We start from the raw sequence: 25,292 nt of genomic DNA on the forward strand, positions 1-25,292 counted from the left end.
TGCAACTGACTTGAAGGAAAATGAAGAAATGAAAGCAACATTCATCTACATTTTCATCTGCATTACCAGTCTATTTTGCAAAAAAAAAAAAAAAATGTTAGCATTCAGATGCAGTTTGTCATTTACATTTATTTGTTTTGCAAAGACTTTATTCAAATATCTAACAAATTAAAATAATACAAGCCAAAGATATTAATCCAAGTACATTAGGTCTGAAATGGATCTGAAATGGATTTCTGACCATTTCACATCTCTGAGAGACTAAGTAAATGCATTCATGTTTTCTTTCCTTATTTTTCCAGTTTCTTATTTCCAGCGGCCTCCGACTTTTCCTTTACCATGACCTTTTTTGCTGTAATAGAGAAAGAGACAAACACAAGCAATTCTGACTTTAACTGACTTCTTACTGGAATAAAAAGAAGTTTCTCAGTTCACATAAAAATTCAAACCCTGTCTTTATTTACTCTAATGATGTTTTTAAACCAGTATGGTTTACTCTTACCCCTGACAACTATAAGTATACACGTTTTGAACAGATTTGTCAAAGTATAGCGTCAGCCTACATACTCTCTAAAATTACCCAAAAATTTGCTTAAAAACAAGGTACTCTGATGGCCAATGCAGACTTCTTCATTAGCATCAGACTATGCATATTCATCCATTGGACAGAAATTAAACAATTATATCTTGAGCACATTTTAAAACATTAATTGTTGTTCAATTGTTATGTGTGTTTTTTTGTTGTTCAGTATGTCTTGAAAGCATGCACTTAGAGTGCATTTTATAGGGGGTTTGACTAAAGTATTTAATGCTTGGTCCCTCCACTAAAGTAGGAAAAAAACTGACATCGGGTGGTAAAATAGTTTTGCACTGGAAAATAGTTTGCACTGATCTGCATCTGAAAAGTAAATGCTCACACATGTAAGTTTTACAGTAAACAGTAATTGTGAACTTCTATCATAACTTTATCGGTGCATGGATGCAAAATTGTCACCATTTGCAAAATGTGTCATTTCATATATAGAAATAAATCCAATCATTATCCATAAAAAGTGTGAAAATAAGTTTGACTAATAAAGGAGAAGTATTTGAATTAAAAATATGAGTTTTTAACATGAAAAATTTTATGAAATAACTCCCTTCAATGTGATTGTATCTGAAAAGTTATGTACTGTAGTGTAAAATAACATAACTTACAACTTTTGAGCGTGAGAAATCCTGTTCAGCAAAACAACAATCTGTTGAGAAGGAAAAATAAAACATACATTTATTAAGCATACTTTTAATGTGCTTGTGTTCATATAATTACAGTATTTTTATCACTTTAAGTTAGTTCTCACTCAGGGTGGTCTCTAGCTAGCTCAACTGAACCAATTTTAGTACTGCCCAAAACAAACAAAGTCAAACATTCACCAATAAAATCATGGACCAGAACCTGGATTTCACAAATCAGTCAAAGTCAACACACCTCATACTTCTGTTTCTTCATTTGATCCAAGAGGTCAAATTTCTCAGACTCCAGCTCATAAATCCAGTTCCACATCTCCTGAGCTCGTTGCCTGTTTTGTTAGAATAAGTAATGGGCATGACCAAAACTGTCAGGTTTGAGCAGACAACACATTTATAAAGGTTGGAAAAATAACGTGTCTGTCTGAAATGTTGGAAATGGAAGTTTTATATGAAATTAGAGCTCATACTTACTTTTTTTCTGCACATCTTACAAAGTGGCAAAACATGACCTAATGTTCTGTCAGCATGAACATGTGCAACGTATGGCAGGCTGTATCATACACTGCTTAAAAAAATAAAGGAAATACTTGAATAACAAATCCTAGATCTGAATGAATGAAATGTTCTTATTTAAAACTTTGTCCTTTACATAGTTGAATGTGCTGACAACAAAAGCACACTAAAATTATCAATGGAAATCAGATTTATTAACAAACGGACATCTGGATTTGGAGTCACACTCAAAATTGAAGTGGTAACACACACTACAGATTGACCAAACTATGATGTAATGTTCTTAAAACAAGTCAAAATGGGGCTCAGTAGTGTGTGTGGCCTTCCTACAATGCCTAGGTATGCTCCTCATGAGGTGGCAGATGGTCTCCAGAGGGATCTCCAGCTAGACCTGGACCAAAGCATTCACCAACTCCATTCACCAACATTGTCTGCGGTTCAATGTGGCGTTGATGGATTGAGCGAGACATGATGTCCCAGATGTGCTCAATGAGATTCAGGTCTGGGAAACGGGCAGGTCAGCCCATAGCATCAATGCCTTCATCTTGCAGAAACTGCTGACACACTCCAGCCACATGAGGTCAAGCATTGTCTTGCCTTAGAAGATACCCAGGGCCATCCGCACCAGCATGTAATGTAATGTAATGTAATGTGTATTTATATAGCGCATTTATTGTGTATGGCCATACACTTAAAGCGCTTCACAATCATGAGGGGGGGGGGTCTCTCCACACCACCACCAGTGTGCAGCGGCAGCCACAGGACAACGGCGCCAGTGCCATTACCACACACCAGCTGTTGGTGGAGTGGAGAGACAGTGATAGAGCCAATTCAGTTGAAGGGGATGATTGGGAGGCCATGATCGTAAGGGCCGATAAAGGGACTTTGGCCAGGACACCGGGGTTACATCCCTGCTCTTATACGAGAAGTGCCATGGGATTTTTAACGACCACAGAGAGTCAGGACCTCGGTTTAACGTCTCATCCGAAAGACGGCGCCCACTGACAGTGTAGTGTCCCCTTCACTTTTACTAGGGCATTAGGAATCACGCAGACCACAGGTTGAGCGCCCCCTGCTGGCCTCACTAACACCACTTCCAACAGGAACCTAGTGTTCCCTAGTGGTCTCCCATATAGGTACTGACCAGGCTCAGCCCTGCTTAGCTTCAGTGAGTAACCGGTCTTGGGCTGCAGGGTGATATGGCTGTGGAGCATATGGTCTCACAAGGGGTCTGAGTATCTCTGTACTAAATGGAAGTCAGGCTACCTCTGGCAAGCACATGGAGGGCTGTGCGACCCTTGAAAAGAAATGCCACCCTACAATATTACTGACCCACTGCCAAACCAGTCATGCTGGAGGATGTTTCAGGCAGCAGTACGTTCTCCATTGGGCCTTAATACCAACCTCCTGCATAATTATGAGTGTTTGAGCAGACACATGCACATTTGTGGCCTGCTGGAGGTAATTTTGCAGGGTTCTGGCAGTGCTCCTACTATTCCTCCTTGCACAAAGGCAGAGGTAGCGGTCCTGCTGATGGGTTGTTGTCCTACGGCCTTCTCCATTTCTCCTGATGTACTGGCCTCTCTTCTGGTAGCACCTCCCTGCTCTGGACACTATGCTGAGAGAAACAGCTAACCTTTTTGCCACAGCTCGCATTGATATGCCATTCTGCTTGAGCTGCACTACTTGAGTCTCATGCTTACACTAGAGTGAAAGCTCCGCCAGCATTCAAAAGTGACCAAAACAGTAGTCAGAATGGATAGGAACTGAGAAGTGTCCTGTGGTCAAACCTGCAGAGCCACTCCTTTATTGTGGGTGTAATGCTAATTGCTTATATTTTCTACATGTTGTGTATTCCATTAGCACTACAGCAAGTAAAATTCATTGTCGATCAGTGTTGCTTCCTAAGTGGGCAGTTTGACTTCACAGTGTGATTGACTTAAAAGTGTGATTGACTTGGAGTTATATTGTGTTGTGTAAGTGTTCCCTTTGTTTTTTGAGCAGTGCATAAGTATAATAGTTGTTTGTATAAGTTGTTTGCATGTGTTCACCTCAACGCATCCTCACGCATATTTTCGATGCCAAGGGGAGCACGCCTCTCTGAAAGAGTCTTTCTCTTGATCTCTCGACCAGTCAAACGTTTCCCTCTTTTCTGCTCTGCCTAAAACACAAACATACAAACTGTACACTTATCTGCAAAAGCATTAGAATCTGTAAGAGGTCACTTTTATAACCCAACAAGGCCAAGTTCTAAGGTGTGATTAGATGAGATTGTAAGCAAACACTTGATACCTTACTAAACATGTAGGATGCAGAAATAATGGATGAGAATAAATATGTAAGTGACATTAACTTCTGAAACATACTGTAAACTACCATAAAATGTGTAAAGTTGCATTGGTTTTAATAGAAACTGTAATGATTGTTAGGTTCTCTACTGGTAATGTTGTATGTTAAAGTCAATAAACTCTGATAAATTATGTCTGAAAACCCAAATTCGATGGTTATATTTTATTAGGAAACCACTGAGCTTCTGTAATGGTTTCCATTGTTTTTCTTTTCTAATTTTTTAAAGCAGGGATTGACCATGAAAGTTGGCTTAGAGTATGTATAATTCATAAGGCATGACGGTTGCTGCCAAACACCAATGGCAAGAATTTACGCCCAGTTCACAAACCAATGAGTCATTATATGAGGCCAAGGATGAATGTATTCCCGCCTAGTCTGAGCAAACTGAAGCCCCACTGTTGCGCAAGACACATTAAATTATACAAAATGTTTACAATTTAGAATAGCAAATGATATAATATAATAATATGTCAACTACATTTATTATAAATGTCTTTAGTATTTCATTTGGGAATAGTTATAATATCTAGAAAATTCTACCAGAAAGGTACATTATCTGTCTCTGAAATAAAAACATAAAAACAGTGAGAAAAAAGTTTTTTTTCCATCAATTTAATCCCAAGAATTTCTAAAATGGACTGATGGTTGATTTTTGTCAGTTTACACTTTACATTGTACAAACCCTGTCATTGTCCTTGTCCTCAGCGCAGTTGAACCTACAGCTTTAATAGTTTTGTTACACTACAAAGTGTTATTTAGAGAAAAAAACAGAACTAGCAAGTTTAAGTTGTTATCATTCACATCAATTGAATAAAAACCTGAAATTATAAATAAATTCTACAAATAAATACTACAAATATATATAATACGACTAAATTTACAATTGGCCCCATGTTTCGGTCAGTCCTGCCACATTTGCATTTAATTTAACAGACAATGCGTTCCTTACATGTTTAAGACTATGACTCTGGAGTGACATCATTTAACAGAGAAGAAGCTGACAATGATCAAGGATGCATTTTGTCATTGAATTGTATGATTTTACAACACAATCTCACGGCAATTCGTAACTTTTTCATTTAGTGGCTAATTCGTATGAATTCGTACGATCTAATTCGTACAATTTAGTACGATTTGCTTATCCCCCAATGACGGTTGGGGTTAGGGGTGGGGTCAGGTGCCACGCCTCCTTTTTAAAATCGTACCATTTCGTTCGACTGAACTCATACGAATTCATACGAATTAGCCACTAAACTGGCAAAACGTAAAATACTTACGTTTTCTCGTGAGATCAGGCTGGATTTTATGCTTGTTTCGTATTATGATTTTCTTTTAGGGTGACAAATTTTTATTAGTGAAAATGTATGTTTCTGGTAGAATCTCCCATAAACTATTCTTAAACATTGTTAAGTCATTTAACGATCACATCTCATCCTCTTGACTCTATTGGCAATTTGAAAAAATTGTGTCGGTTGCAAGTGACATCCTTTAGTGGAGTGTGCAGACAATGAGTGTATATGTAAGTTCTGAGTGTGTGTCACTAATGTCAGCCTTTCTCATTGTGTAGGATCCCAAGACCAGATGGGCCTCTACTAAAGATGAAACGTGATATCTACCAAGGGGGCTTCTTGGAAAAGGGATATATTTTTTAAGGCACCCAAACATGCCTGTCCTTGCTGTTTTGGCAGGTGAATGTTTTAGCTTGTTGCATGTACAAAAATGTATTCATGTGTACATATAAGAAGACTGAATCTTACTTTGGCTAAGAAGCCACCAAAATTTGCCCCCATATTGGATAAAACCTTCTTCTTCTTGGCCTCATCATCTGCCCTCTTCTTAGCCTCCTCATCCTCTTTCCTCTGGCGCTCCTCCTGATGAGTGATTGGATATTAGATTTCACACTGATTTGATTATCGAAGCCCACAACAGCTAAATGCATCTGATGATTTTATTTAATACATCTTAAATTTCATTTTAGCTTTACCGCAATTCTTGTCTGTCTGTCTCTTTCTTTCTCTGCTCTAACACGCTGCTGCTCTGCTCGTTCAAACCGCCGCCGCTCCTGGGAACAGAGAAATCAAAGAGAAATAATATAATGATAATAATAATAGGAGATAATATAAAGATAATAATAAAGATAAAGATAATATTTTGAGAGAATTAAAAAGATGGAATAAATAAAAAATAATAAATAAAAAAGAAGTCTTGGTGGTGCAGTGGGTAGCACGATAGCTCCACAGCAAGAAGGTCGCTGGTTCAAACCCCGACTAGGTCAATTGGCATTTCTGTGTGGAGTTTCCTTTAGGTCCCCTGATTTCCCCCAAAGTCCAAAGACATGTGCTAAAGGTGAAAAAGCTAAATTGGCCGTAGTGTACACTCTCAGAAATAAAGGTACAAGAGGTGTCACTGGGGTGGTACCTTTTCAAATGTTACACATTTGTACCAAAAGGGTCCATATTATTACCTCGAGAGTACATATTAGTACCGAAAAAGTACAAATGTTTACCTTTTGACATTTTTTAGACACTAATTTTTACCTTTGAGGTACTAATATGGACTCTTTAAGTACAAATGTGTCCCTTTTGATAAGGTAATACCCCAGTGACAGCTCCTGTACCTTTATTTCTGAGTGTATGTAACTGAATGCAAGTGAATGCAAGAGTATATTGGTGTTTCCCAGTGGAAGGGCATAAAAACATATGCTGTATAAGTTGGCGGTTCATTCCGCTGTGGCGACCCCTAATTAAGAAAGGCACTATGCCTAAAAGAAAATGAATAAATGAAGAGATCAAACCCAAGAATTACAATTCTATCCTTTAGACCAATCAGTTCTTCCTCCTCCTTTTTCCTCTGCTCAAAGTGGGCCTCAATCAAAGTTTGTAACTCCAGAAGGTCCTTCTCCATTCTTTTACGATGAATATCCTTGAAAAAAGTGGAAACAGTAAGCTACAGTTTGAAAACCCCCATCTCCATGAAGTCTGAAATGCTATTTTCAATTGTATAATCTGACGTCAGCATAAGACCAATTAACCTACATGACATTATTCAATGTCACAGAGAAAAAATAAAAATCGACTTATTCAACCAGATACGTTCATCTGAGCTATATGAATCCCTAAATTGTATATGGTACTTACATCAAAATCTACCCTCTCACCCTCTGGAATCTTTGGAGGGGCAAGTTGTGGAACCATGGGCCTGTAATGTGGAGGACAAAAGCAATACATTTAGGGCAAGGAGGGCATGAAAACACAGTGGTTTTGTCTGTGGTCTGTCTTTTCAAAAGAGTGTCTTCTAACTTACTTGGGCCTCGGTCTTTCCTCCTCTAGGAAAAAATAGAAGAAACAAAGCGGTTCTTGTAAAACTTTATAGTACTGTCATTATTGCTCCCACACAACTGTACAATATGCCTCTATAGTCTTGCTGACATTTGTAGCAAGTTCCTCTTTTAATTACTAATGCACTCAATGACACAACTGTCAAAGGGTTCATTCATAACTTCTTCACATATCAATATCATTTCAGTTCTTTAATTAAATAACATTCTGTGAGTCAGCCTGGTCACATCCGAATGTTCTGAAAATTAAAGAAAAAAAATGACCCCACACGTTTTTTACACCAAAACCAAACTAACCGCACACCAAAGTAACTCTCCCCACTTTCTTAGTTTGCAAATTAAAGATACAAAATGGTGAGCTACAAACTCTCAATTCTGACCAGTCTGAGCAGCAAGATGTTATCTCGTGAATTGAGTTTACAATTGAAATGTGTTAAATAAAAACAGTTTTAATAAAATTGTCGCATGTAAACTTGAAATTGTGTGAATGTCTCCATTTCAATCCTTTAGTAGAAATAAGCTTTCATAATTTCATAAAAGTACCTGAACAGCAATATAAAGTTCTGTTCTGATGATTTTTTTCTAATCAGAAATATAGATTATAATAAGGATTAATTACACTGTCTGTTTTATATAAAAACTTTCCGAAAAGCCAAACACTGACATTTATAGCAACTGACCATAAATGTCTAAAAAAAAAAAAGAAAAACTTATAATCCAGACACTTGAGTCCAGGGCAGGAAAAAATTATATCAGATGCTAAAAAAATAAGATGTTATTAAAGATCTACACCATAATTACCAGTTTCATGCTTGAGAGATTTAATAATTAACGTTAATCAATTACATTGCTATGTGCCATGCATGTCAATGAAACAGAAAAATTGATAAATTTCACAGTGATGAAAAGAGGATGAAACAACACAGATCTCAGAAGTTAAAGAAAGCACTTTTATCTAAAAGCCCTTACCTTCTTCCTGAGCCTCCTCTGATGAATGTAATAGTAAAAGAATACAAAAAAAAAAACATTAACAACAGAGAACAATGAGCAATGGCAATGTGGATACAAGATTAGTAGATGGGCAGACATTTAAAAAATGACAATGATGTGGTAAAGAAACAAGCTGCAGCTCAAATCCTTTCATTTTCACTTAACATCATTCTATTTCATTTCAAATCATTCGATTTTCAATATTTCATGCAATACAATCTACAATTAAGTGTTATATTGATGTGAAGATTCATGCTATGACCTTTAAGCATACATGCTACATTACACACCATCCACTCATAATGTTGTTGTTTTTTTACATGCTATACTGGGGTGCGTTTCCGAAAACCATCGTTACAAACATGGTTCATTGCTTTGGCGTTTCTAATCCATTGTTCCAACGAACATTCCCAAACTGCATCACAAATTTGTATGCTGTCAAGCCTCCAGAGTTTACATAGTCCTTGGCTGTGTTCTATTCCAGTTACCCCCCTATGCCCTTTTCATTTAAAACATCCATTAGAGTTATTTTTTTAAAAGCATTTAAGTCAGCACTCTTAGGTGTATTATGCTTTCAAAGTGTTTTTACAGTTCAGTTTTAGCGTTCTTCATGTTTACAAATACAAAAGCTATAGGTGACCTTTTATTTAAAAGTGGAATTTATGTTAAGACTCCAAAGCTTGAGAAAAAAAAAAAACACAGCATACGTTAATGCTTTTATTTTATATTAGGTTATTTATTAAGTATCTGTATTGTATATGACATGGGCCTGTTGGTGAGAACATTTCTGCAGTAGTTTGCATGTGTCAAATTGTAAAAATCTTACTTAACAATAATATTATTATTAATCATCATTATCATCATATTATTATTGTTAAAGTAGGATTTTTTTCATTTCCTATTAAATATTAAATTTCATTTCTTAATAAATCGCCTCATTATTTATTGATTTATATGATTTTTATATGATATTAGAATACATGTTAGCTTTTGTAAGTGGTTTTATGTTTTAGAATAGAATATCGAATATTCTCAATAATATTTGTAAAGGAAACACAAGCCCTATATGTGCCATTTACATACATTTCAATTATTATGAAAAGCTAGTGCATGTTTTTACCAAAACTAATATTGGAATTTTTTTTTAGGTCTGCGCATAAAACAATATCATTTGCACAAAGAAATATGGGGTTCTTCTCTTAAGAAGTTGTTACTCCACCCCATTAAGAGCATGATTATGGGCGTTTTACGTTATAACTAACATGGTTCAAACGATGGATCAGCGACAGAAAAACTACAGGGTTTGGGAAACACTCGTCACTACATAGCTCTTTTCTCAAACGATGCAGCGTACTATGATAGTTCAGCCGCGAGTTACGTCGTTGTTTGGGAAACGCGCCCCTGATAGTGTGTGTATTTTTACATTAAAAAAAATCAAAGTACCCTGATATTCTGTATAATCCTGCTGTTCTGTAATATAGATTTGGGAAAGAAACATAGAAATGACACATGAAAACATTGTAAAATTAATCTTTCTTTGATATTTGGTATTTATGATTGATCACAATGTGTATCGAGATTACATATGAGACACATAAGCATTTGCCACTAACATTATTATATAAATTACTATGTGAATTAATTAATATGAATTAATTTGCAAAAGAATATGACTTATTATGAATATGACAATTTTTTGTTAACTTGATAAAAGCTTTGTTTATATTAATAAACAAACATTAAAATCAAAAAAATAAGAGTGAAATGAGTCAAAGGGATATTTAATGAAGTTACATCTCAACCTTTGTTTTAAAGCAAAAGATCAAATCTTACAAAAGCACAAAGTGAAGACGTGATTGAAATAAAAAAAGATAATTATTGATTTAAAGTATTTGGGAACCGCAAAAGGGTTCTTAATGTTAATTTGTTTGTTTGTGAAAAGTTAATATCATGTCTTTTCTATCTACAGTATATCCTGAAAATCTTTATATTTATTCTATTCTGTTATTTTATTATATATAGTTTTAGCTTTAGAATAAAAACTCTTTCTCTGCTTTTTTCACATACATTTAATTTCTGCGGAGTACTGCAGGAAGCAATGGAAGCAAGCATCACTGATATGGTGGTGTAGCATTCATTCAATATTAAATATTGAATTAAATGTCATATTTCAACAGTTAAAATTAGTTTACCAATACATTAATTCATACATTAGTTATATTTCAATGAGATCACGTGACCAACAGTTTCACAGACTGCAGCTCTGCACAAGACATTTGGCCAGAGGAGAATGGCCGTGCCCAGCTGAGCCTGTCTTTCTCAAAGTTTTTTCCTTCACTTTCTTCAATTGTTCAAGTTTGTTCCTCACCACTGTCACCATTGGTTTGTGGATTTAAGAGCTGTGCATCAATGGAGTTGCTCTTCAGTGATTCGGCTTTCAGCAGTGACTTTTACCTTACACTGAACTCAACTGAACTGTGACAACTGAACTGAAGAAATTTTAATTCATTACTTCATCTATACTACTGTAAGCTCCTTTGACACAATCTAAATTTTAAAAGGTGCTGAATTGATTAATCAAGTTAAATAGAGCTATGTTATATTAGTTCTTTAACAGTGCCCATCCACATTTTTACATTAAACAACAAAGTTACACAACCTTTGCTTTAAAGCAAAAGAGCAAATCTTACAAAAGCACAAAATGAAAACGTGATTGAAATAAAAAAGATAAGATAATTATTGATTTAAAGTAATTGGAAACCACAAAAGGGTTCTTAATGTTAATTTATTTGTGTTGATTGGTAAAGATTTCTTAACAGAATCACTGGTAATGAGAAAAACAAATGTTTCAGCTATGTTATAATATTTGAAATCCCCTTCTGTTTGTTTAATAAATTGTGCAATCCATCTTGTTTTATCTGTCTCTGTCTTTTGAAGAAATCTGGTCACAGCACCTATCCATTTTGGAAGAGTGTGGTGATTCATATTTGATATACCAAATTTTTAAATGATAAAATTAATGTGACTGCCTGAACATAGAATTCTGTTCGATTAATTGTTTGGATTTTTGCATATTCTCTAAAACATGCATAAATGAGTCCTTAGACACCCAGACAAAGAATATTGAAAGAACCGAGGCTGATGAACCCTATAAGACAATTGAGGACAGCACAAAGTCTTAAGCAGTACACAATATGCAAACTGTTCTTAATCATTTTGTTGATCAGTCCACTTCAAAAAAAAAGAAAGAAAAAAAGAAAAAGTATTATATACACAGATGCCACTTGTATGAAAGCACAATATATAATGTATTACTGCAGGTTAATGATCAATGTATTGTCAACTGTATACTCAACACCTTAACTTGATTTCAATTGTAAAGTAAGGATGTACTTTTGTAAAGCTGCTTTGGAATTATTGTGAAAAGGGCGATATAAATAATACACAACTTCCCTCACAAACGTTAAAAAACAAACTTGATGGGAGAATGTGCACAGCTGCAAGTAAACATATTACTTTTGTATTAAACATTGACTTTTTTTAACCACTTTAAACCATCACATGTGGCATAATAAAAAAATTTTAAAAACTATTTATTCTGGCATAGGTTTCTATGGAAAGTTTTATTTACAAGACCCCTGGTCTGTCATTAAATGTTTGACAAGTACTACAGTATATGCCTGATTCAGATTCCAAACTAAAAAGATGACAGCTCACTCTTGTTTACAATTGGTGATATTTTCACTTAGTATATCTAATTTGCACTATATCTACAAAAAAAAAAAAAAATCCATTACATACTTTTCTTTCTATAACCTTGATCAGTTTTTGCATGTCTGTAATATTTTACCTGTTCCAGCTTCCTCTGTAGTCTCCTCCTCCTCTTCTTCAGCTTACAAATACAGACACAATGACAGGATGATTGATGAAAGGCAAACATAAGCGAATATCAATTATGTGCTGAGAGCACGTGAGGACAATCAGGAAATATAATAAGTGAATAAATATAGACAAGTCTGTGCAAAGGATTATGTAAGTGTAGACCATTTGTTAAGGCTACCAGAAACATGAGATCACTGTGCAGGAATAACCCTTCCAGATAAAGGCAGGCTGACAAGCCTAAGCACCCAATCAGACTCATGATTGTGAAACCAATTGAAGCTCAGCAGGGCCTCTTGAAGTATCTATAACTAGCCTCTGGGTACACATTAGACCAAGGCTTTACAGATAATCACTAAATCTGTAGTTTCAGCTGGGCAAGAAATAAAAACAATACTCACCCTCTGCTTGTTCCCTAAAAGACCAATAAAGGAAATGGAATGAGGAATCAGGTAAGAAGTAGGGAAAAAGGATTTACTTATGATCCTTCAGATAGTCCAATACTTAAATAGTTTCCATAAGTAAACATCAAAAAGAAACGGTACTCACTCATATTCCTCTTCTACATCAGACATGATTAAGCTGAAAGAAAAAAGGAGATACAGAAAGAAGGAATAAGTTTATTGTAATGGCTTTAAAAAACAATGAGAGAGAAATAGAGAGAGACAAAACCCAACAGCACAAGAACCAAATTGTTCCATTGTTCCAAAGTGTTGACAGCCCATTGGATGCTTCACATGAAGACTGATGGGGTGAGAACAGGTGGGAATGCAGAGACTAAGACAGGGCATATGAGATACATTTCTGACTCTTTCATTCACACTTCTCTACAGTTTCACATTTAGTTGAACAAGATTCATGTAGTAGTGTTTCACATTTCCGTCTTGTAAGTAGACACAGTTGCACATACAGTACGTATGTGAGCTAACAAGACCTTGCTTGATTTCCCTAATTGGATCTTGAGGGTTTGATAGCAGGAACTGCAGATAACAACAATTACTGTTTGATTGCAGTCATTAAACGTCCCCAGGCAGACTTCTCAAGTGCCTCATCTTTCACATCAGTACTGTATCATGAGAAACAACTTCATAGCCTCTATGTCATCGCTTGAGAGAATTTATGAGACATGTAGCTGTCACCGACCCTCTTATACTTTATTGTCTCTGGACAAAGGCTTCTATGAAAGCCTGTCTAAAAGCAGAGTCCTTTCAACAGCTTGCCCGCCTGTTACTTTACTAATGAGGGTTTGAGCATTTACAGAGCATGAGTTTGGTCAAACACTGTATAAAATTATCACATTACAAACTGAAGATATTCTTTGCTCTGGATCGACCCAAGCGGGGATAGACACAATTTGGAGGGAACAAGATAGGGAAAGTGCAAGACAAAAAGGCATTTTGGGGATGCAGCAAGGGTGTGGGAGGTCAGAACAGCATTAACCACAGAATTCTGATGGGATAATTTTAGCAAAGGACACAGAGGAGAATATATGAGTTAAGGTGAATCTGTACTGCTTAGAGACCGAGTTAATGATTTCATGCGACTATCTGAACACAATCTTTTTTTTTATTAAATGAATAACTAATTAAATTAGCATAAACTCATACTGGAAGAGGTCAGGAATGCAGTTCCGACCACTGTTTTGGTTCTGTCTGTAGCTATTTAATTACAGAAAAATAGGAAAAGTCTGGTTGAGGAAATCAAAACACATTACTGGATAAATAACAGCTAACATTATTAGCAAGAACAAGAACTGGAGATAACAGAAAAATCTAATATACATGCAGAATTATACAGAGAAATAAAAAGTGCTGTTCTCCACATTGAAAAGAATGCAGATATCTGAGAGGCAACAAAATGACTTTTACCTTCCGCTGATGGTAGGATAATTCACTCTGTAAAAAGATGAGACGTGGGCACCCAAAGGATGAGAGGAGAGCCCCGGTGAATTATGGAGAGTTATGTATTGCGGGACAATGGGTTGTTTTTATATGAGGACAGGGACAGATGGAGGGTGTTAGCGGCTACGGCACAGGACCATGGATGGATTAGAAATGAACCCAGGGACAGAAAGATGACCACCACAAAGGATTAGGGAAGACATGGGGAATGACCTCACACAACAAACACAGGGATATAAAAAGAGATAGAAAAAAACAAAGGGACAGTTGAGAACAAAAATAGGGCAGCGGATTTAGATACAATTCTTCCAAGAAGACATATTTTCTATTTGACACAATGTAAAATAAGGTAATGGGTAAGACGTCTTTAGGGTAATCGAATGTGCTCCCCGTCACATTCTTATGGGTACTAGTCAGGAATAAAACACTAATGTCTGGAAAGAATTGATTTTCCTTTCAACTTTCTATATTTTATCAAGACTAGTCCATGCTGTTGGCTGATCAAGTAGGGAAAATAACGGTTTTAGGTATTGACCTTGTACACTGACCGGCCACTTTATTAGGTACACCTTACTAGCACTGGGTTGGACCCTCTTTTGCTTTCGGAAATGCCTTAATCCTTAGTGGCATAGATTCAACAAGGACTCGAAATATTCCTCAGAGATTTTGTTCTATATTGACATGAATGCATCACATAGTTGTTGCAGATTTGTTTGCTGCACATCCATGATGTGAATCTCCCGTTCCACCACATCCCAAAGGTGCTCTATTGGATTGAGATCTGGTAACTGGGGAGGACATTTGACTTCAGTGAACTCATTATCATGCTTAAGAAACCAGTCTGAGATGATTCACCCAGAACACCGGGGTTACATCCCAACTCTTTATGTGAAGTGCCATAGGATTTTTAAGGATCACAAAGAGCCACTTTATTAGGTACACCTTTCCAACTGCTTGTTAACATAAATCTACAATCAGCCAATTACATGGCAAAAACACAATGCATTTAGGCATGTAGACATGGTCAAGATGATCAGCTGCAGTCATGTCATAAAGCATTATGTCATAAAGCGCGAATCATCTCAGACTGGTTTCGTAATCCTAATAGAAGTAGCCATCAGAATATACACTGTGGTCATAAAGGGAAGGACATGGCCAGCAACTCAGGTAGGCTGTGGCATTGACACAGTTGGTACTAATGGGACCAAAGTGTTCCAAAAAATATTCCTTACACCATTACACCACCACTAGCTGCCTGAGCCGTTGATACAAGGCAGGATTGATCCATGCTTTCATGTTATTGATGCCAAATTCAGACCTGACCATCCAAATGTCACAGCAGAAATTGAGACTCATAAGACCAGACAACGTTTTTCCAATCTTCTAGTGTCCAGTTTTGCTGAGCCTGTGCGAATTGTAGCCTCAGTTTTCTGTTCTTAGCTGAGAGGAGTGGCACCTGGTGTGGTCTTCTGCTGCTGTAGGCCATCTGCCTCAAGGGTTGACGTGTTGTACATTTAGAGATGCTCTTATGCATACCTCTGTTGTAGCGAGTGGTCATCTGAGTTAGTGTTTCCATTCTATCAGCTTGAACCAGTCTGGCCATTCCCCTCTGACCTCTGGCATCAAGAAGGCGTTTGCACCAACAGAACTGCCGCTCACTGGATATTTTCTCTTTTTGGACCATTCTCTGTAAACCCTAGAGATGGTTGTGAGAGAATATCCCAATAGATCATCAGTTTCTGAAATACTCAGACCAGCCCATCTGGCACCAACAACCATGCCACATTCAAAGTCACTTAATTTACCTTTCTTCCCCATTCTGATGCTCGGTTTGAACTGCAGCAGATCATCTTGACCATGTCTACATACCTAAATGCATTGTGTTGCTGCCATGTGATTGGCTGATTAGAAATTTACGTTAAAAAGTAGTCAGACAGGTGTACCTACTAAAGTGGCTAGTAAGTGTAAGTATTGGAGAAGACAATGTGTTCACCTTGCACAATTATTAATCTGTTAGAATATTACCATGGTATAGATTTTTTTTTTTTTGGCAAGGTAATGATATAATAGCCCTGTAAATATAAATCTTCATATATTACACTTGTATAAGTATCATTTATCAACTTTCAACTTGTAATTGTCTAATATTACCCCCCTCCCCCAAAACAAGACATTTTCTTTTCTTAAAAACTATTTATACTCAAAACTTTTTGTAAAAAAAAATAAATAAACAAATACATTTATTAACCTTTTTAATTGCTTCATTTATTAATTAATGGAGAATTATTAGGTCTTAATGGTTATCACAGCTTTGTTCAATTATATGGTTAAAACTTCACTACAATGATAAAAAAAGTATTTTTCTCCCATATTTAAATTTCATAAATTTTTTTTATTTCCCCTAATGTGGTTTTATTCACATTCCTTTTTTTATTTTACAGACCTTTTGCATGTGTGTATGCGTGCATTTGGCTTGGACAATGTGGCAACTAGTGGTAACTGGCAGATACAGTGTTATCTATGGCCAGAGCACAGAATGGATTTCTAGAAATTAATCAAACATAAACTTTGATGGTAATGGTTTATATGATAAATAATGGTTTAATGAGCGATGTTGTCTAATAATTCCATCAATAGTGTTCTGTAGGGCACAAAAACGGAAACCAATTTCACACATGTAAAAAAAAGTATGTTTTATACTGTAGTTGTTGTTGATTACACTATAAACAAGTGAATAAAAGAATAACAGTTAAATTGTGAAATCATAGACTTGCAGTAGTTTTCACAAAGACACGACTGGCATGGTCACCGTAAGCGTCTGGAAAAAAAAACAGAAAAAGGTTGTATAAGACATTCTGCTCCAGCACAAATATAAAGGAGTAAAAAGTGGCCATTAAAGGGTTTAGAAAGACAACCTTAAAATACAGCACTTTAAATATGAGCAAAAAGCTTCTGATTCAGAAAAATAAAAAGTGAAACACCTGTGTGTTTGTGTTGTATTGGGCAACACTGTTTTCTTGGTCAATAAGCACGGGAAAGAAAATATCCAAGTGGAAAAGAGATGGTCGGGCAATCAGCACTAGTCTGTCTTCTCCCAAATCCAGAACAAGAGATCGAGCAGATGACTAGTGAGAAGGAAACAATAAAGTTTAAAGTCTCTTTCATTTTTATAGATCCAAAAAAACTGGATTACTCACCACTCCAGGAAGAAGGATCTCAGCGATCAGGTGCTCTGCTTTTCCACTTGGTGGCTCCACCAGTAAAGTGAACTCTGGACTGGAGTTAAAGAAGCACAATAAAGTTACAGGTCAACCTCTCAATGATAAATGATTCATCACTCTGAGCATTAAAAATATGGGCAAAACAACATCTTTGCATTCAGATTCGTCAAACATAAGAGGCAGCAAAGGCATTTGAAAGGGTCAAACCAAACATTTTACAAATGAATTCATTTAACTGAAAATAAACTTACCGCTTAGCCGCTGAAGGCAGTGTGAGAGATTCCCTGTCCATAGAGAACAAAATGATTAGAGCAATTCTAGTTATAGCTGCAGCCGGATCAGGTTTAGGAAAGAGCATTGAGACGCAAATGCGTATTAACACGATGGATAGCACACACAGACAACTCAATCACTCCTATCAAATGTCACTGATATGAACAGGCCCAGACAGAATCATTGGATTTAATCAGCACTTCATTTGGAACAAAGCACTCTGTGAAACAGATGGTGCACTCAATGGTACCCTCTTATAAATCATTGCCCAATATGTTAAATAAACTAGAAGCTAACAGTGTACAGAAGCTTTTTCAGGTAGTTTGTAAATATGATTTATGAATAAGCTGTCCATTGTATGACACTGATGTATCACTCTAAGTGTTTGAACAGTGCTTTCTAAGTGGTCAGAGACTGTTGAAGCAAGTTCAAATAAAAACAATGCTTCTCACAAGTCCTGATGGGTGAATACAAACCTAAAATAAAATGGGTATATCTAAATAAAGAGTCCTCATCAGATCTTTAAAGCTATGATTACTAATAACTGCATTTGCCACCTGATGTTTTATGGTTGCTGTTTCTTGTTTCTGATGATTTTATGTGGGTTTTTTTTTTTTTTTTGCTCTTTTCCAGCATTTAACTTGGCAGATACTTTGAGCAAACTGCCAAATCTAATGTTTATTCAGTAAAGCAGAGAATTTCTTTTGCAGTGGAATTTTTACCAAGTTCATTTCCTTTGGATCATTGCTGTTTGCCCGACCAGTCAAATGGAAAAAAAGCCAAGAGCCAAGAAGGCAAGTGTGTTGGAGCACACTAAAAGCTAAAAAACATTCTCCCCCGCATCCCATCACCTTCATCAGTCTTTCAAACAATCTCTTTTTAACAGAACTTATGGCTTTATTTTTTGCAGACATATCTGCTTTTAATACTAAACTTATTTAAAGAGACGAGGCAACTAAAATTACACTTGTGATATAGAATATCATATAATAAATAACTATGTAAGACTGAATGCATTCTTTTCATCGCATGCCACTGTTTCAGCATTATCCTAGACACTATATACACATTAATTTCATGAGTCACAGCACTGAAGGGAGGTTTTCTTGAGTGTTTGTGAACATCACACACTTCTGCTTTTACATGGAAGAAAAAAGGTCCAGGTTCCTTCGCTTTAACATCAGTCTAAACCCTCTAGTTTAGTCTAAGTCCTAAGATAAAATAAGAAAGTCTTTTTTTTAAAGTCATGTTTCTCAAGCTGTTAATACATTTAATAAAAAAGCAATTCATGCATAAAATACCTAAAGTACAAATTACATTTAATGAAAACATTATTACGGGTGATGCTGTGTCGCAGTAGGTAGTGCTGTCACGTCACAGCAAAATGGTCGCTGGTTCAAGCCACGGCTGGGTCAGTTGGCATTTTTGTGAGGAGTTTGCATGTTCTCCCCATGTTTGTGTGGGTTTTTTCTGGGTGCTCCGGTTTCAGTCCAAAGACATGCGCTATGGGTGAATTGGGTAAGCTAAAATTGTCTGTAGTCTATGTATGTGAATGAATGTGTATGAGTGATTCTCAGTAATGGGTTGCAGCTAAAAAGGTAAAAAACACATGGGTTCTAACAAATGTTATAATATTTTGATCATTATATTAAGAGTGATATCATAAATATATTTATATAAAATTAAATAAAATAATATTGTCAAATTTTAAATCAAATTTAAAATAATATTCCGCAATTTTTCTTAGCAAGGACAACTTATTACACTCTACAGTGTAATAATTAAATTTAGAACAAGGAGTATTATTATTAGAGTTGATCTCACAACACGTTTAAGCACCATTTGTCCTGTTTCCCTAAAGATACAAAGAACTTACTTTGAGTCAATTTCCTGGATAATTGGCTTGCTCTTGGTACGAATGTTTTGTTCTGCTATGGATCCCATGAACTTCCTGTTCTTCAAAATTTTTATATCTACATTAAAAAACGAAAAAACAAAAAGATTAACAAACATGAAATTAGAAGAAGACACATGCAGAGATTTTGTATTTCTTCTAACCTCTGCTTAACTCCAGGCTGTATTTGTTTTCCAAGCCTTCCAATGAAACCGCAATAAGAAACTGCTGGAAGAGGGTATCTTTCTGTTGGGTACAAGCCAAAACAGAGATGGCCATGAATGCAGATTCCTAACCCTGAGGTCATTTATAGTAGATTCATATTCGAGACACGCACCTCACATTTCTGAAAGAATTCATCATTGATCACCACATCATACACAGTACAGCCTTGTGAGCCTGGCAAAAAGAAATATTTTGATTGCTAATCTACTTTACTGTCACATAAGTCCATCAGCACAAGTTCTGGTTTTGGTAATTTATATCAGGCTTATCACACTTCACACTTCCAGCAACATACTTTGGAATGGATACAGGAGACACTGATAAAAGGAAAATAGAGTGAATTAAAAAATATAATCTCATTAGCTGCATTTAAACTGTGTAAACCAGGCCTGCATAGTGTCCTGCAAATTTCAGCTCCAGCTTCCTTCAAGACACCTCCTTGGAAGTTTCTAGTATACCTAGAAAGAGCTTGATTGCCTGGTTCAGGTGTGTTTATTTAATGTTGGAACTAAAATATGCAGGACACCGGCCCAGGTGACCCTCCAGGACCGAGTTTGGACACCCCTGGCGTAAACTGAAAATACAAAATGAAATGGAAATGTGTCACTTTTGTAAACAGGAGCATTTATAAAATGTTTTATGTTCGCATTAAGTATTTTTTCATTAAAACACAAAAATATTACAATAGAATTTCCCAGAAAAAAACACATTCATGGCTGCTCTGAACTACAGAGGGCTTTCTGTGTCATTAATGCTTGTTTAACACACATGATGCATGCCCAGTTCTATTAAAAATAATGGCTTGTGCATTGGCTCTAATTTAACTAATACTGCTTACCGTATATCTGTTGCCAAGACTTTTAGAATTTGAAGCTTTAGTCCCATAAAACTGTGAGTTAACATGTAAGCTTCTATTTTGCAATGATGTTTTATTGATGTTTGGCAAATAAAGTTTTGTGCTAGTTTGTAAAGGAAACCCGCCTACTGTTGTCAACTTCTGTGTGTGGTTCGCCGAGGCTCATGGGCACTCTGTAACTCGTCGGGTCCTCTGACTCCAGTAGTTCCACCAGTGCATCCTGGGACAAGTGAGGAGGTGGCGGTACCGTCTGTGACTGGCAGATGTTAAGAAAGACCTTCTTTTTGTCTGACACTGAGGAGGTCTTCACGCAAAGACCTGGAAATGGAGCATAAATTTATGTGGGTACAAAAAATATAGTCTCAATATATATATATATATATATATATATATATATATATATATATATATATATATATATATATATATATATATATATATATATATATTTTTTTTTTTTTTTTTTTTTTTTAACTCACCAGGCTGTGGACGGATGACTTTGGAAGGGGGACTGTCGCTCTGCAATTTTCCCATGGTCTGTGAGGTTGGACAAATAAATAAAATTTGAATCTTTTCTTTGCAGTGATTGAATTATAATGAGACTGCTACTTTAAGATTAAATGTTTCCTGAAGTATCAATGTGAGGACTTTGCTAGACATTTTAACGATATGACTTCATTCTTCGATGCCTCTGTTGACAAACACATTTACACACACTAGCGATTTTAAAAATGCCACTGTGAGGCCTCTTCTGAAAAAAAAAAAACTTTTGATCCCACATTACTGGCTAGTTTTTGCCCTATTATAAACTTGGTTTATTATTCAAAGGTTTTAATGAAAGTGATTTTAAGTCAACTTCGGTCTTAATTGACAATTTCAATCTATGAAAAATCTGGTTTTAAATCTTGTCACAGTACTGAGTCAGCTCTTTTAGTTTTGAATGACATTGATGCAGTTGTTTTTTTTCCCTTTAACTTACAAATTAAACACATAAGGGGCATGGACAATGTGTTTGCGAACTGCTTATCTCAAGCTCATTCTGTGTAATGTGACTGTTTGAGTGGGTGAGTGAGAGTTTCTTGTTTGGTGGTGGTCTTGTTATGTCTTTTCTTCTCCTAAATGCTTTCAGGATCTGGATTGCTGGAGCATGGGAGGAGGGGGCAAGGGTCTGCCAAACTGTAACTTTTCATTACACACTTTTTCATCACAAAGAATTTTGTTAACAGTACTAATGCTTTTTGATTTACCTTGAAAAAAAAGGAAAAGAGATAAATTGAGATTGAATATATTGGCATTGTTTGTGGGGTTATTTTTTTTTCTTTTTAGGAGAGGAAGAGGTTCTGTGTTTGACCTGTTTGTTTTGGTTATTTTTTGTGATTTGTGATCTGGGTCATCTCACCTGATACCCATTAGGTGCTGCCTATAAAGAGTCCAACATTTAATGTGAGAGGGAGCTCGATTAGCCAGAGCTCCCTGCCTGGCGTTTTGGTTATTTTAGTTTGTTTTGGATCATGAGCTCTGTTCACTACCATGCAAATGTAACGTTGTAAAAAACCCATTCTTTTATGTACATGGCCCTTTAATTCTGAAACACCCCGCTCTATGTTCATTGGTTGGTGGCATGTTATCAACTAGTTCTGGACAGGTCATTATTAATCGCGCCAGCCAAGAGAGTGGTCGTGGGGAGTGAGTGCTCCTGTAAAATATGTATTTTTGTTGATCTTTTTGTTTTGATTAATCACAATGTATCTTTTCTTTGTGACTACAACTTTATAATCGCTAATATGCACCCATCATCGCAGAACGACATGTTAGACTGTAGAAACTGATCATTGTGTTTCTACTCTGTTTACCAGGTACACGATTTAATATTTATTACTGTGTTTCTAAACTCATGTTGTATGTTTACTTGATTATTATTCGCGCCAGCCAAGAGAGTAATTGTGGACGACATGTTAAGACTGTGGAAACTGATCCCTTTGTTTTTACTCTGTTGACCAGTACAAAGTGATCCGTCCAAGGCATGATTTGGTGTCAGTACACAATGCAGAGGAAATTTGCGTACTAACCGTCTCACACACACACTTTTCACAACTGACTTCCATTTATACTGACTTTGATTGCTTTTAAGTTTTGCTAATTATGCCTTTTGCTAATAATTTCTGATCCGCTATGTCTCTCTTATGTTACAATTTTGAGCAGGTTGTAACAGTTAACTACTGGGCACTGTGGGCAGTCTATAATTTTTGGTTCTGCCTTCAACTTAGTTGATCATAATATACTTTAATCACATCTAAAAACATGTGTTAGCCTTCATGGCACGGTGCTGCAGTGATTTAAGTTTATATCTTACTAATAGTATGCATGTTGTTAGTATTGGAAACCAATCTTCATCCGAAATATCAGTGAAATCTGCTGGAACGCAAGGCTCAATTCTTGGTCCGATACTGTTTTCTATTCATACTGTATGCTTCCTCTAATATCAATTTTTAATAAGTATGGGGTCTCTTTTCATCTGCATGCTAATGATATGCAAATTTATATACCCTTGAAGTGTGAACTGAATTTTTTTTTTAAGTAGTTTTTTTTTTTTTTTCTTAGACAAATCATGGGAAAGTGCAAAAAGGTCACTCTCATGCACTAGCATACATAAATACACACTTTAACTTTCTGTAATACTTCATATAACTTCAAAATAAATCCAAAAATGAAGCTGTTTTCACATGTCTCATCTAAAAGGTTAATGATGCCAACTGATGATACAAATGAAGTAAAAAATAACTAATTGTACCTCTTCCCAACAGGAAAAATCACCAACAATCCAAAATGCATGATTATATGATGTCATGGTTTTACAATCAAAAATGTGGTAATAATAGAAGTCAATGGGGTAAAAACAGCCACAAACAGTAAATTAGGCAGTACAAATTTTAATCTTATGCTGCACAAAAACTAACAATGCATCAAAGGCAATGTTGTTACTAATCATTTGTAATCATATTTTAAAAAGTCATTTATTGCTGTGACTCAAAGCTGATATTTCAGCGCCATTACTGCAGGTTTTGGTAGCGTGGGTTAGAGTTTCATACTTTTTAGGTACTGACCAAATTTTCTTGATATCACCAAATATTGAAAAATGTCTTTATTTTGGTCATTCTGTATCAATATTTGATCAATTGATCTAGATCTCTACTGAGAAGCCAAACATGCAAATTTTCGTAAAAAGATTAACTTTAAGGATGGCAGTCGTGATCCTCGCATGAAATTGTTTATGTTAAGCCTAAGTCTATTTGAATTTATTTATACTGCTCCACCAATTCTGTGACATTGTTTATGATTTTGGCAATTAAAGAGTTAAAATGCGTGTCAAAATCAGATCATTCCGTTAGCTGGCAGAAAAAAAGTTATGGCCAAATTAAGGCTCAAAATCACCCCAGAGTGAATGAAACATCCCCAACAGCACACAAGGTTTAAGTAGGAGTGTTTACGTGCAGACAGACTGGGACAGGCCACTCCATCAATTTTCGGGTGAACTGTCCTTTTAAATCTTAATTTCCACTGCTTGACTTGTGAAGGTAAACAGCTGAACTTGGACTCCAGCCTCATGTTAATAATCAGAGAAGTGCTAGAAACAACTGAAAGAACTAATTTAAGGTCTGAGCTGATTTACCTGAAGCAGAAGTTGTTGGTAAAGCTCTTCTTGTTGTTTCTGCTCGTGTTCAACACCGAGGAGGAGAGACGCGTCCGTGTCCATGACTACACACATGGACGCACACGACAAATGATCATTGAGGTAAAGTTGGGTTTATGTTCGCACATTCATTCATTTGTGACACGGTACTTTAAATATTCGTTCTGAAAGCTCATGCGAGACTTCAAAACAACATTAGCACTAACGTTACTGTCAACTACTTGTGCGTTGATCATTGGCTGCTAATATGATTTCCCTACCTGGAACTTACAGATAATACTTTTCTGAAATTACATTATTAAGGAGAAAGTTTTAATATAATATAAAAAAACAACTTTACCTCTAGTAAGCATTATAAAACTATTAAATAACCAACCAGGTTGTCAATGAGAGTGGAGACTCTAACGTTATGTTTAGGACACGATATACTTACTGAGTGCCTCAGACATGCAGTAAAATGAAATGTTTTCACTGACTGTTCCGGTTCAGCGTGACGTTTCATGCGGCTTTCTTTTAGCTGTGTCAAAATAAAAGTCATTCTTCGAAAGAGAAAGTTTATATATATATATATATATATATATATATATATATATATATATATATATATATATATATATATATATATATATATATATATATATATATATATATACTGGCCAAAAAATCACAGCAGCGTCTCTACTTCCTCCGCAAACTCAAAAGAGCAAGAGCACCAGCCCCAATCATGTACACCTTCTACAGAGGCACTATTGAGAGTATCCTGACCAGCTGCATCACTGTGTGGTTTGGAACCTGCAATGCATCCTGCAGGAAAACACTTCAACGCATAGTGAGAACAGCTGAGAAGGTCATTGGTGTCTCTCTCCCCTCCCTCCAGGACATTTACAGCACACGTCTTAAAGCCCTCTGCACAACAGCAGATGCCACCTACCC

The 25,292-nt window shown here is 36.0% G+C and overlaps 2 protein-coding genes across 9 annotated transcripts; both read right to left on the reverse strand.

Annotated features, from left to right (window-relative positions):
• Positions 1-109: 109 nt before the first annotated feature.
• tnnt1 (troponin T type 1 (skeletal, slow)) lies at positions 110-16,840 on the reverse strand. 6 transcript variants are annotated; one of them, XM_087242805.1, is made up of 15 exons: positions 16,005-16,840; positions 15,736-15,895; positions 14,167-14,322; positions 12,844-12,880; positions 12,270-12,311; positions 8,399-8,416; positions 7,396-7,417; positions 7,230-7,290; positions 6,898-7,014; positions 6,077-6,154; positions 5,850-5,963; positions 3,795-3,904; positions 1,469-1,559; positions 1,198-1,238; positions 110-352 (listed from the first exon to the last, which is right to left on the reverse strand). In XM_087242805.1, exons 8-15 carry the CDS (start codon positions 7,284-7,286, stop codon positions 307-309), a joined length of 654 nt encoding a protein of 217 aa, XP_087098931.1. In that variant the 5' UTR covers positions 7,287-7,290; positions 7,396-7,417; positions 8,399-8,416; positions 12,270-12,311; positions 12,844-12,880; positions 14,167-14,322; positions 15,736-15,895; positions 16,005-16,840; the 3' UTR covers positions 110-306.
• On the reverse strand, positions 16,571-24,846 carry pih1d1 (PIH1 domain containing 1). Of its 3 annotated transcripts, none has more exon segments than NM_001159928.2 (11): positions 16,571-17,017; positions 17,181-17,324; positions 17,397-17,475; positions 17,672-17,704; positions 19,570-19,666; positions 19,752-19,833; positions 19,925-19,986; positions 20,798-20,986; positions 21,148-21,205; positions 24,339-24,424; positions 24,793-24,846. In NM_001159928.2, coding segments are annotated over 11 exon segments (882 nt in total). In that variant the 5' UTR covers positions 24,809-24,846; the 3' UTR covers positions 16,571-16,981.
• Between the last annotated feature and the right edge of the window lie 446 nt (positions 24,847-25,292).

Source organism: Danio rerio, chromosome 3 (genome assembly GCF_052040795.2).
Source record: "Danio rerio strain M-AB ecotype USA chromosome 3, GRCz13ab, whole genome shotgun sequence".
Classification (NCBI taxonomy): Eukaryota; Metazoa; Chordata; class Actinopteri; order Cypriniformes; family Danionidae; genus Danio; species Danio rerio.

Excerpts from the sequence above, each read along its gene's own strand:
- tnnt1 (XM_087242801.1), bottom strand. The coding sequence starts at position 12,873 with ATGTCTGATGTAGAAGAGGAATATGA. Across the intron at positions 3,905-5,849 it reads TTGGTGGCTTCTTAGCCAAA|GCAGAGCAGAAAAGAGGGAA; the intron begins GTAAGATTCAGT and ends TTTGTGTTTTAG. Across the intron at positions 1,560-3,794 it reads ATGCGTGAGGATGCGTTGAG|GCAACGAGCTCAGGAGATGT; the intron begins GTGAACACATGC and ends CTAACAAAACAG.
- pih1d1 (XM_087242728.1), bottom strand. Across the intron at positions 19,987-20,797 it reads ACACACAGAAGTTGACAACA|GCTCACAAGGCTGTACTGTG; the intron begins GTAGGCGGGTTT and ends TCTTTTTGCCAG. Across the intron at positions 17,476-17,671 it reads CTGCCTTCAGCGGCTAAGCG|TCCAGAGTTCACTTTACTGG; the intron begins GTAAGTTTATTT and ends CTTTAACTCCAG.